Source organism: Aotus nancymaae, unplaced genomic scaffold (genome assembly GCF_030222135.1).
Source record: "Aotus nancymaae isolate 86718 unplaced genomic scaffold, 86718_ANA_hifiasm-v0.15.2.pri h1tg000003l, whole genome shotgun sequence".
Taxonomy (NCBI): Eukaryota; Metazoa; Chordata; class Mammalia; order Primates; family Aotidae; genus Aotus; species Aotus nancymaae.
The window spans coordinates 73,183,497-73,195,961 of record NW_026988414.1 but is presented as its reverse complement, the minus strand read 5'-3'; the positions used below and the strand labels follow the sequence as shown (position 1 = coordinate 73,195,961).

General features: G+C 51.6%; 1 protein-coding gene across 1 annotated transcript; it reads left to right on the top strand.

Moving 5' to 3' along the window:
* The first annotated feature begins 430 nt into the window (after nt 1–430).
* On the top strand, nt 431–8,364 carry LOC105714471 (cytochrome P450 1A2). The gene is made up of 7 exons (XM_064382527.1): nt 431–466; nt 1,276–2,115; nt 3,027–3,147; nt 3,602–3,691; nt 3,944–4,067; nt 5,286–5,372; nt 7,540–8,364. Exons 2-7 carry the CDS (start codon nt 1,285–1,287, stop codon nt 7,835–7,837), a joined length of 1,551 nt encoding a protein of 516 aa, XP_064238597.1. The 5' UTR covers nt 431–466; nt 1,276–1,284; the 3' UTR covers nt 7,838–8,364.
* Nucleotides 8,365–12,465: the final 4,101 nt, after the last annotated feature.

The window sequence follows — 12,465 nt, the reverse complement described above, 5'->3', positions numbered from 1 at the left end:
GCTATGGAAGAACATCCTCCTGGAGAGGGGCCGTGAGCCTGGCTGGCCTAGACTGAGCGCCCAGGCAGAGCTCGCCCTCATGTGTGCAGTGGGAAAGAAGCCCAGATCAGTCCAAAGGCCTAACCCCCACTCCCAGACCCTACCCTGCTCTTCAGAGAAATAGGCTCCCTACCCTGAACCCTGAAGAAAGTTGCACCTTCATCCCCAGGGACCCAGCACCCCTTCCAGCCTATCCCCAAAGAGTGACCCTGGACCTTGGGTAGGAGGTGGGGCTGAGGGATCATGGCCCAAGGCCAAGGGCTGATCTTTCCAACTTTGTTTGGTGACCCAGCTTTGATATCAGGTGACCAGGACAACCGGGCCAGTCTGATAGGGGGTGGTGTTTATAAAAAGGCCACTCATCTAGAGCCAGAAGCTCCAGACCAGCCACTACAACCCTGCTAATCTCAAGCACCTGCCTCTACAGGTACCTTTCTTGGGACCAATTTCCAGTCCCTGGGATCCCCGACTATAGAACCTGGAAGCTAGTGGAGACAGAAGGATGGGGGGCCTGGGCTAGGTGTAGGCGGCCTGAGTTCCAGGCTTTGCTACCCAGCTCTTGACTTCTGTTTCCCCATTTTAAATGAGTAGCTTGGACTAAGCCATTTCTAAGGAGAGGGATGGGGAGGGCAGCCCTGGGCCTGGCTGCAGCCCAACCTCAATCTCTAAGACTGTGAGAGGTTGGGGACTCATCCCTGGAAGAGCTGCCCTTTCTGGTATTGATAAAGAGTGCCCTGGGGAGGGGGCATCACAAGCTATTTGCACCAGCCCTGGGACCTTGGCCTCCTCGGTGTCACTGGGTAGGGGGCGCATCCTGTCCCCTAGGTGTGTAGAGGTATCAGCAGGAAGCCAGTGCTGGCAGGGACTCTTTGGCACAATGCTTAGCATGCATGCTGTGCCAGGGGCTGACAAGGGTGCTGTCCTTGGCTTCCCCATTTTGGAGTGGTCACTTGCCTCTACTCCAGCTCCAGAAATGGAAACTGAGATGATGGGTGGAGGAGAGAGCCAGGGCTCATGCTGGGAAACTTGAGGTTCCTTTCCAGCCCTCAGATTCTGTGATGCTCAAAGGGTGAGCTCTGGGGGCACAGGACACATGGTAGGTGGATCTTAGTGTTTCTGCTATCCAGCTGGGAGCCAAGCACAGAACATGCATCAGTGTTTAACAAATGACTGAGAAAATGAATGAATGTCTCCACTCAATCCTCAGCCTGGTTCCTCCTTCCTTTTTCCCTGTAGTTGGTACAGATGGCATTGTCCCAGTTTGTTCCCTTCTCGGCCACAGAGCTTCTCCTGGCCTCTACCATCTTCTGCCTGGTATTCTGGGTGCTCAAGGGTTTGAGGCCTCGGATCCCCAAAGACCTGAAAAGTCCACCAGAGCCATGGGGCTGGCCCCTGCTCGGGCACGTGCTGACCCTGGGGAAGAACCCGCACCTGGCGCTGACGAGGATGAGCCAGCGGTACGGGGACGTGCTGCAGATCCGCATTGGCTCCACGCCCGTGGTGGTGCTGAGCGGCCTGGACACCATCCGGCAGGCCCTGGTGCGGCAGGGCGACGATTTCAAGGGCCGGCCCGACCTCTACAGCTTCACCCTCATCACTAGTGGCCAGAGCATGTCCTTCGGCCCAGACTCTGGACCCGTGTGGGCTGCCCGCCGGCGCCTGGCCCAGAACGCCCTCAACGCCTTCTCCATCGCCTCTGACCCGGCCTCCTCATCCTCCTGCTACCTGGAGGAGCATGTGAGCAAGGAGGCTGAGGCCCTGATCAGCAGGTTGCTGGAGCTGATGGCAGGGCCTGGGCGCTTTAACCCTTACAATCAGATAGTGGTGTCAGTGGTCAAAGTCATCGGTGCCATGTGCTTCGGGAGGCACTTCCCCGAGAGCAGCGATGAGATGCTCAGCCTCGTGAAGAACAGTCAGGTGTTCACGGAGAACGCCACCTCTGGGAATCCCGTGGACTTCTTCCCCATCCTTCGCTACCTACCCAACCCTGCCCTGCAGAGGTTCAAGGCCTTCAACCAGAGGTTCCTTCAGTTCCTGCAGAAAACAGTCCAGGAGCACTATCAGGACTTTGACAAGGTGAGCCCGGGGTGCAGGTGGCGAGGGGCAGCTTGCAGGGCCTGGGTGCGGCCCCTCCTCCCAGCTCTAGCGTGTTCACACAGCTGCTGTGTTGCAAGGCCTAGGAAGGCTCTGGACACCTCAGACCAGCGGTGTGACCTGGAGCCGATCCTTCCCCTTCTCTGGGCCTCGGTTTCCTCATCCTTGAAGTCCCCTTCTCAGGGCTCCTCAAAGCCCCCCAGAAAAAAGTCCTGGTAGGCCAGTCATGGTGGCTCACGCCTGTAATCCCGCTGAGGCGGGCGGATCATGAGGTCAGGAGTTCGAGACCAGCTTGGCCAACATGGTGAAACCCAGTCTCTACTAAATCTACAAAAATTAGCCGGGTGTGGTGGTGTGCGCCTGTAATCCCAGCTACTCAGAAGGCTGAGGCAGGAGAATTACTTGAAACTGGAAGGTGGAAGTTGCAGTGAGCCGAGATCACACCACTGCACTCCAGCCTGGGTGAAAGAGCGAAATTCCATCTAAAAAAAAAAAAAAAGAAAGAAAAGAAAAGAAAAAAGTCCTGGAAACGGGGCCCTAGCAGAGCCCCGCAATGTGGGGGGCCTATGAGTGAGAAAGCTTTCATTCTGCAGAAAGCTGAAGCCCAACAGCTCTGGTGTCGCTTTGCTTCCCTGTGTTCACACTAATCTTTTCCTCCTTTGAAATTGGACCCCTGGGGTTGCTGGGAAGAAGGGTCAATGGGGCGTGAAATGACACTTTAAGCCACACCCAGGGCTGCTACCAGCTCCTGCTGTGAGCTGCAGCCCACTACCTAGAGACCAAGTCGGGGGATGGGGGTGCCCAGCCCCGAGGGACAGACCAGGGAAGTGGAGCAAGGTTCAGCCTTTGACCCTGGAAGTGCCAGGGGTGTCCCTAAGCTTGTGCCCCCTCAGAACAGTGTCCAGGACATCACGGATGCCCTGTTCAAGTACAGCGAGAAGAGGTCTGGAGCCAGCGGCGACTTCATCCCCCAGGAGAAGATCGTCAACCTTGTCAATGACATCTTTGGAGCAGGTAGGAGCCAGAACCCTGCCCCTCCATCCAAACTCCCTGCTGTCCACCCACAGCCTTTCCCCGCCCCTCAGTCTATCAAACAACCCACCAACCCTACACCAGATGGTACAACATACTGAGACCTGGCCTGGGATCAGGGTTTGAGCCTGGGCTATGTCGGCGGTTCTCAGTGGAAACTCAGCAAAGTCCTTCTCGTCCCCTAGGCTTCAGTTTCCCCATCTGAACAATAAAGTGTCCTCTGGCCTGTAAGTCTAAGCTCCTGTAATTCTGGCAGCTAATTCTGAAACCTGTATCTCAAGTTGATGTTGAAGAGACCCAGCCTCTGTCCTCAGGAAACTCACAGGCCAGGGCCAGAGAAAGCTAATGCTGGGTACCCACATAGCAGGTACTTGGGAAATGATGGTTTCCTTGTTTCTGTCTTTCTTCCTTCCTCACCTCACACGACACGGTCCAGGGTTTGAGACAATCACAACAGCCATCTCCTGGAGCCTCATGTACCTTGTGACCAAGCCTGAGATACAGAGGAAGATCCAGAAGGAACTGGGTACATAGGGACCCCCAAACCTATGGCCAGCACAAGCCTGGAGACCAGGTTGTTTGTTCAGTCTACAAACACCTGTTATGTGCCTACTGTGTGCAGCCCTGGGCACACAGTAGTGCCTGCCCTTGCCTAGAAGATGTGGGAGGTTAGTGGGGTCTCTGGCTTGTGAATAGATCTCACATAGAGTGACATGGGGACACATCATGGGACAGTTAGGGCAGCCCTTGAGCTCTGCTTGTCCTCTGTGTGCTACAGACACTGTGATTGGCAGGGGGCGGCGGCCCCGGCTCTCTGACAGACCCCAGCTGCCCTACTTGGAGGCCTTCATCCTGGAGACCTTCCGACACTCCTCCTTTGTCCCCTTCACCATTCCCCACAGGTGAGGCCCGCCGGTTCTGTCCTCCCACCTCTGAAGTCCTTCCCATGTTTTCTCTTCCTGGCCTCTCACCCCCGGCCCTGGCTCAGCATCTCCCTCCCCACCTCCTTCCGCTCAGATCCCAGCCTCAGTCCGCCCCACCCAATCCAAACATAATCAAACCCCCAGCTCTGGGGAGGAAATCCCACTTGCGATCTCAGCTCTCATCCCCTCTGCTCATCCTCCCTCCTGCGGCCTAGGTCGGCCTCATGCTCACAAGCGTGGCCCTGCCATCCTCCAACTTTGCTAACGCTGAACCCGCTGCCTGGAATGCCTTCTAGCCTCTTCTCTGACTCCAGAATCCTACCCTTCATCAAGGTCAATGCTGACTCGAGCTTCCTCTCCCCAGAAGTCTTCTGACTCATCCAGCTGGCACGGCTTCATTCCCGATGTCTTATAGGACTTACAGCCATCAGCCCTTGATCATGCCCTGGAATTTTAACAGTGTCAGGAGAGTTAGTGAACATTCACTTTGGCCCAAACGTTGTTCTAGTTATTCCTGCAGTACGAGGCCTGAATCCCCAGCCAGGCTAGAAACTCCCCAGGGCTGGCCCAGGCTGCCTACCGCATTTTTTTTGTGGTGGGGGGAGACTGAGTCTCGCTCTGTTGCCCAGGCTGGAGTGCAGTGGCACAATCTCAGCTCACTGTAACCTTCACCTCCTGGGTTCAAGTGATTCTCCTGCCTCAGCCTCCCGAGTAGCTGGGACTACAGGTGCGTGCCACCACGCCCGTCTAATTTTTTGTATATTTAGTAGAGATGGGGTTTCGCCGTGTTAGCTAGGATGGTCTTGATCTCCTGACCTCGTGATCCTCCCGCCTCTGCCTCCTAAAGTGCTGGGATTACAGGTGTGAGCCACCACGCTCGGCTGTTTTTTTTTTTTTTTTTAAATAGAAAATAGAAAAACACGTATCTGAAATTGCCTGCTTCTTGGCTTCAGAGAACAGCCATTGCACAGCCAGGCACGAAGAGAAGTTTAGTAAATAACTTGCTGAAGTTAAAGAACAGGAGGCGACGAAGAGGGAGGGAGGATGATTCTATCTCTCCCCTGTGCCTCCCCTCCCCTCCCAGTGTAGGGATGGAAATGGCAGCAGGCAGCTGTCGGGATGGGGTGGAGGAGGTAGGAGCAGCACACGCCCCGGCTTTCCAGCCCTGAGCCTCACAGCGCCCTCTTCCCTCCTCAGCACAACAAGGGACACAACACTGAACGGCTTCTACATCCCCAAGGAATGCTGTGTCTTCATAAACCAGTGGCAGGTCAACCATGACCCGTGAGTACACATCCCGTCCGGAAAAATGCATGCAAGTTCAGCAGTCGGGAAGGCTGTTTGTCCCTGCTAGGAACTGTTTATATAACGAAAGGAGGGGACCTCAATTGCTATATAGTCTGCTCTAAGTGACAATATTTATAAACGTTTCACAGACCAGGTGAGGTGGCTCATGCCTGTAATCCCAGCACTTTGGGAGGCTGAGGCGGGCGAATCACCTGAGGTCAGGAGGAGTTCAAGACCAGCCTGGCCAACATGGTAAAACCTGGTCTCTACTAAAAATACAAAAATGAGCCAGGTGAGGTGGTGCGTACCTATAATCCCAGCTGCTCGGGAGGCTGAGGCAAAAGAATTTCTTGAACCCGGGAAGTGAAGGCTACAGTGAGCCGAGATCACACCATTGCACTCTAGACGGGGCAACAGAGCAAGACTCTGTCTCAAAACCACACACAAAAAAAACCCATAAAAAAACAAAGATTTCACAAACTTTAGTGCACAGGAATCAACCAGGATGGCCAGATGCGGTGGTTCGCACCTGTAGGGAGGCCGAAGCAGGCAGATCACTTGAGGTCAGGAGTTTGAGACCAACCTGGGCAACATGGTGAAACCCCATCTCTACTAACAATAAAAAAAAAAAATTTTTTTTAAATTAGCCGGACATGGTGATGTGCCTGTAGTCCCAGCTACTCAGGAGACTGAGGCAAGAGAATTTCTTGAACTCTGGAGGTGGAGACTGCAGTGAGCTGAGATCGTGCCACTGCATCCCCAGCCTGGGTGACAGAGCGAGACTCTGTCTCCAAAAATAATAATAATAATAATGATAATAATTAACCAAGACGTTTGTTGCAGCTGATGTTTCCCCCAGGATTCTACTGTGGTATCTAAGGTGGGGTGCCTCAGGCAATTCTGATGTGAATGGCCCAGAGACCTCTGTTTGGAAAGCCCCACTTTAGTGAATAGGTAGGGGGACCATATAATTTACCATCCACACTGGGACACTTGAGTGTGAAAATGCTACCAATGTTTATGCTGTTCATCATTACTCCAAAACAATAAACATAAGCCAGGACACACTGCTGAGGCCCCTTGGGAAGCATATTTTGAGAAGGATGAAAAGATGTATGTTTTTCTTTCTTTCTTTCTTTTTATTTTATTTTATTTTATTTTGAGACTTAGTTTTGCTCTGTCGCCCAGGCTGGAGTGCAGTGGCGCAATCTCAGTTCACTACAACCTCCGCCTCCCTGGTTCAAGCGATTCTCCTGCCTCAGTCTCCCGAGTGGCTGGGAATACAGGAATCCGCCACCACACCCGGCTAATTTTGTATTTTTAGTAGAGACAGGGTTTCACCACGTTGGCCAGGCTGGTCTCGAGCTCCTGATCTCAGATGATCTGCCTGCCTCGGCCTCCCAAAGTGCTGGGATTACAGGTATGAGCAACCCAGCCCAGCTAATTTTAATTTTTAAATAGAGACAATGTCTCCCTGTATTCCCCAGGCTGGTTTTGAACTCAAGGGCTCAAGGGATCTTCCTGCCTCAGCCTCCCAAAGTGTTAGGATTACAAGAGTGAGCCACCAAACCCAACCTGTTTTTCTTTTAATTTCTTTTAGATAAAGCATTATTTAAAATAAATTAATATTAAAAGGCACTGTCTTTAAGGCTGGTCATTTTAGAGAGAGCTTTGTAAAAGAAAAAAGCATCAGGCCAGGTGCGGTGGCTCATGCCTACAACCCCCAGCATTTTGGGAGGCTGAGGAAGGTGGATTGCTTGAGCTCACAAGTCTGAGACCAGCCTGGGCAACATAGTAAAGCCCTGTCTCTGCAAAAAAAAGTACAAAAATTAGCCGCATGTGGTGCCTGTAGTCCCAGCTACACGAGAGGCTCAGGTGGGAGGATGGCTTGAGCTGGGGAGGCAGAGACTGCAGTGAGCCGAGATCGCCCAGTGTACTCCAGCCTGGGCCGTAGGAGCCAGAGGTTGTCTCAAAAAAAAAAAAAAAAAAAAAAAAGAAAGAAAGAAATAAGCATCAAAGTTCAGTTTGGTTCCTTCTCACTTACCCTGCGTTGCTTTCAATCTGTCCTCACATTTGTGTTCTCAACAGGCGTCTCCCTCCCCCAGGCCCCTCCTCCCAGGGCCTCTGCACCCCTGAGGTCCCATCTCCTCTGTTCCTCTTGCAGGCAACTGTGGGGGGACCCGTCTGAGTTCCGGCCCGAGCGGTTCCTCACTGCCAAAGGCACCGCCATCGACAAGCCCTTGAGTGAGAAGATGCTGCTGTTTGGCCTGGGCAAGCGCCGGTGCATCGGGGAGGTCCTGGGCAAGTGGGAGGTCTTCCTCTTCCTGGCCATCCTGCTACAGCAGCTGGAGTTCAGCGTGCCGCCGGGCGTGCAAGTCGACCTGACCCCCGTCTACGGGCTGACCATGAAGCACCCCCGCTGTGAACACGTCCAGGCGCGGCTGCGCTTCTCCTTCCAGTGAAGACACCACCATGCGGAGGCCGGGGCACTCAGCCCTCGTTTCTCTTCCTTTTTTTTTTTTTTTTTCCAAAAATAGCAGCTTGGCTGGGCTCCGTGGCTCTGGCCTGTAACCCCAGCACTTTGGGAGGCCGAGTCGAGTGGATCACGAGGTCAGAGGTCAATAGATCGAGACCATGGTGAAACCCCGTCTCTACTAAAAAATACAGAAATTAGCTGGATGTGGTGGCGCGTGCCTGTGATCCCAGCTACTCAGGAGGCTGAGGCAGGAGAATTGCTTGAACCAGGGAGGCGGAGATTGCAGTGAGCCGAGATCGTGCTACTGCACTCCAGCCTGGCACCTGCCGACAGAGAGAGACTGTCTCAAAAACTAAAAATAAAAAGTAAAAAAGCAGCCCAACTGCAGGGCCTGTAATCCCAGCGCTTTCGGAGGCCAAGGTTGAAGGATCCTTTGAGTCCAGGAGTTGGAAAGCAGCCTGGGCAATGTAGTGGAACCCTGTCTCTACAAAAAAAAATAATAAAATAAAATAAATAAATAAATATATATATATATGTGTGTATATATATATATATGGCAGTTTCTGGATATATAATTCTTATACCACATAATTCACCTTGTTATTATTTTTTTTTCCTGAAACAGAGTCTCACTCTGTCTCCCAGGCTGGAGTGCAATGGCATGATCTCAGCTCACTGCAACCTCTGCCTCCCAGGTTCAAGCGATCCTCCCACTTCAGCCTCCCAAGTACCTGAGATTATGAGCATGAGCCACCATACCTAACTAATTTTTGTAGTTTTAGTAGAGATGGGGGTTTCGCCATGTTGGCCAGGCTGGTCTCAAACTCCTGACCCCAACCAACTGCCTAAGCTTCCCAAAGTGCTAGGATTACAGGTGTGAGCCACCGCACCCAGCCTAATTCATATTCTTAAAGTGTACGGACGACTTCTAGTATAGAATTGTTCAACAGACACCAGAATTAATTCTATTATTATTATTATTATTATTTGAGATGGAGTCTTGCTCTGTTGCCCAGGCTGGAGTGCAGTAGCATCATTTCAGCTCACTGCAACCTCTGCCTCCTGGGTCAAGCGATTCTCCTGCCTCAGCCTCCCAAGTAGCTGGGACTACAGGCACGCACCATGCCTGGCTAATTTTTGCATTTTTAATAGAGATGGGGTTTTACTATGTTGGCCAGGATGGCCTCTATCTCTTGACCTTGGGATCTGCCTGCCTTGGCCACAAGGCCTTGATTTCTTTGTTCACAGCCCGGGATGGGTAAGCTTCCCAGAAGTGCTCAGGTTATTTGAAAAAGGCCCAGGTCTCATCAAAGGACACTATCAAGAAATTGAAAGGAGCCCGGGCACAGTGGCTCATGTCTGAAATCCCAGCACTTTGGGAGGCCAAGGCGGGTGGATCACTTGAGATCAGGAGTTTGAGACCAACCTGGCCAACATGGTGAAACCTCATCTCTACTAAAAATACACAAACTAGCTGGGTGAAGTGGCTAGCCTCAGCTGCTCAGGAGGCTGTAATCCCAGCTGCTCAGGAGGCTAAGCCATGAGAATCACTTGAACCCAGGAGGTGGTGGCAGTGAGCCGAGATCCTTGCAAAAAAAACCCAAAAAAACAAAAACCAAAAATTGAAAAGACAACCCACAGAATGAAAGAAAATATTTGCAAAACATATAGCTGTTAGAGCATTTATATCTAGAATATATAAATAACTCCTGGCCTGGCGTGGTGGCTCACGCCTGTAATCCCAACACTTTGGGTGGCAGAGGCGGGCGGATCACCTGAGATCAGGAGTTTGAGACCAACCTGGCCAACATGGTGAAACCCCGTCTCTACTAAAAATACAAAAATTAGCCAGGCGTGGTGGTGGGCGCCTGTAATCCCAGCTACTCAAGAGGCTGAGGCAGGAGAATGGCTTGAACCAGGAGGCAGAGGTTACAGTGAGCTGAGATCATGCCACTGCACTCCAGCCTGGGCGATGAATAAAACTCTGTCTCAAAAATATAAATAAATAAAAATAAAAATAGAGAGAACTCCTACAACTCAACCACAGAAAAGCAATTCAATTGACAAATGGTCATAGGACTTGAATAAACTTTCCCCTAAAGGAGATATATCCATTGTATCCCTGTATCCTATGTACCCCATAAATATGTACACTTACTGTGTACGCACAAAAATTTAATTTAAAATTTGTACAAAAGAAAATACACAGGCCAGGCATGGCAGTGCTTGCCTGTAGTCCCAGCTACTAGGGAGGCTGAGGTGGGAGGGTGGCTTGGGCCCAGGAGTTGGAGGCTACAGTGAGCTATGATCAGACCACAGCACTCCAGCCTGGGCAAGAGTGAGACTTTGTTTCTGGAAAAAAATAACTATATATATATGTATACAATCTCAAACTCCTGACCTTGTGATCCGCCTGCCTTGGCCTCCCAAAGTGCTGGGATTACATGCATGAGCCACCAGACCTAGCCCAACAATATTTTTTTAAAAGGCCACTATGCCCAGCCACAGAAAACACAATAAATTGTGTGTGTTAAAAAGAGATGAGTGGGCCGGGCGTAGTGGCTTACGCCTGGAATCCCAGCACTTTGGGAGGCCAAGGCAGGTGGATCATGAGGTCAAGAGATTGAGACCATCCTGGTCAACATGGTGAAACCCCGTCTCTACTAAAAATACAAAAAATTAGCTGGGCATGGTGGTGCATGCCTGTAATCCCAGCTACTCAGGAGGCTGAGGCAGGAGAATTGCCTGAACCCAGGAGGCAGAGGTTGCGGTGAGCCGAGATCGCACCATTGCACTCCAGCCTGGGTAACGAGAGCGAAACTCCGTCTCAAACAAAAAAAAAAAAAAAAAAAAAAAAAGAGATGAGCTGGCCAGGCACAGTGGCTCACGCCTGTAATCCCAGTACTTTGGGAGGCTAAGGCAGGCAGATCACCTGAGGTCAGGAGTTCAAGACCAGTCTGGCCAACATACTGAAACCCCATCTCTACTAAAAATATAAAAATTAGCTGGGTGTGGTGGCACATGCCTGTAGTCTCAGCTACTTGGAAGGCTGAGGCAGGAGAATTGCTTGAACCCGGAATGGAGGTTGCAGTGAGCTGAGATTGTGCCACTGCACTCCAGACTGGGAGACAGAGTGAGACTCTGTCTCAAAAAATTAAATTAAATTAAATTAAATTAAATTAAATTAAATTAAATATGTAATTTAGGTTCAATGGATCCTCCCACCTCGGGACAACATACGCAGGCCACCATGCCTGGTTGATTTTTTTATTTTTTGTAGAGATGGGGTTTTGCCATGTTGTCCAGACTGGTCTCAAACTCATGAGCTCAGGTGATCCACCTGCTTCAGCCTCCCAAGGTGCTGGAATTACAGGCAGGAGCCACCGTGCCCAGCCAAAAAAAAATTTTTTTTGAGATGGAGTCTTGCTCTGTCAACCAGGCTGGAGTACAGTGGCACTATCTCGGCTCACTGCAACCTCCACCTCCCGAGTTCAAGCAATCCTCCTGTCTCAGCCTCTGGAGTAGCTGAGATTACAGGCACCCGCCACCATGCCTGGGTAATTTTTGTATTTTTAGTAGAGACGAGGTTTCACCACGTTGGCTAGGCTGGTCTCGAACTCCTGACTTCAGGTGATCCACCCGCCTTGGCTGTCCAAAGTGCTAAGATTACTGACATTAGTCAATATGCCCGGCCTGGATGAACTCTTTAGAGACGAAGAACTGAGACTGGGTACGGTGGCTCACACCTGTAATCACAGCACTTTGGGAGACTGAGGTGGGTGGATCACTTGAGGTCAGGAGTTCAAGACCAGCCTGGCCAACATGGCGAAACCCTGTCTCTAGTAAAAACCAAAAATTAGCCAGACATGGTGGTGGGTGCCTGTAATCCCAGCTATTCAGGAGGCTGAGGCAGGAGATTCGCTTGAAACAGAGAGGCAGAGTTTTCAGTGAGCCGAGATCACACCATTACACTCCAGCCTGGGCGACAAGAGTAAAACTCCATCCAAAAAAAAAAAAAAAAAAAAGACTCCCAGCAAGCCACAAGCAGGCATTGCCATACTTTGCCCCTCTAAGCTGCAACAGGGCCCAGGTCCCTGAGGAAATTTCAGGACAGATCTGAGGTGGCTCCGTGGTCACCAGACGGTCACTGCCCCATCTGGCTCACCGTGGTCTGGAGACGGGCTGAGCTTCTCACGCACACCTGGCCAATCTTTAACTGGTTGGCCTAGAGCTCTCTGCTCGCCAGAGCTAAGGTAGAAGGAATTGGAGACTTTGCCCCACTGCTTGTCATTCCTGCCCCCCACAGCAGGCAGGAGGCATGTGGGGTCAGCCTGTTCTGTCCCTTCCCGGGAGGCCATGGACACACGTCATCTCAGGCTGTTCTCATAACAACCACAGGAGATGGGCACTGATATACCCACTTTAGAGATGAGAAGCCTGAGGCTCAGGAAGCACAAGGAGGGCCTGGGTGGTGGAGGGACTCAGGACTGCACCACTTGCCCTATGCCACCTCCAGGGTCTCTTCCCTGCCTGTGTCTCTCCTGAGTCAGGACTGTCGGGCTGGAACAGGGCAGCTTGGAAATGCAACATGATTAAGGAACAGCATGGAGAGTT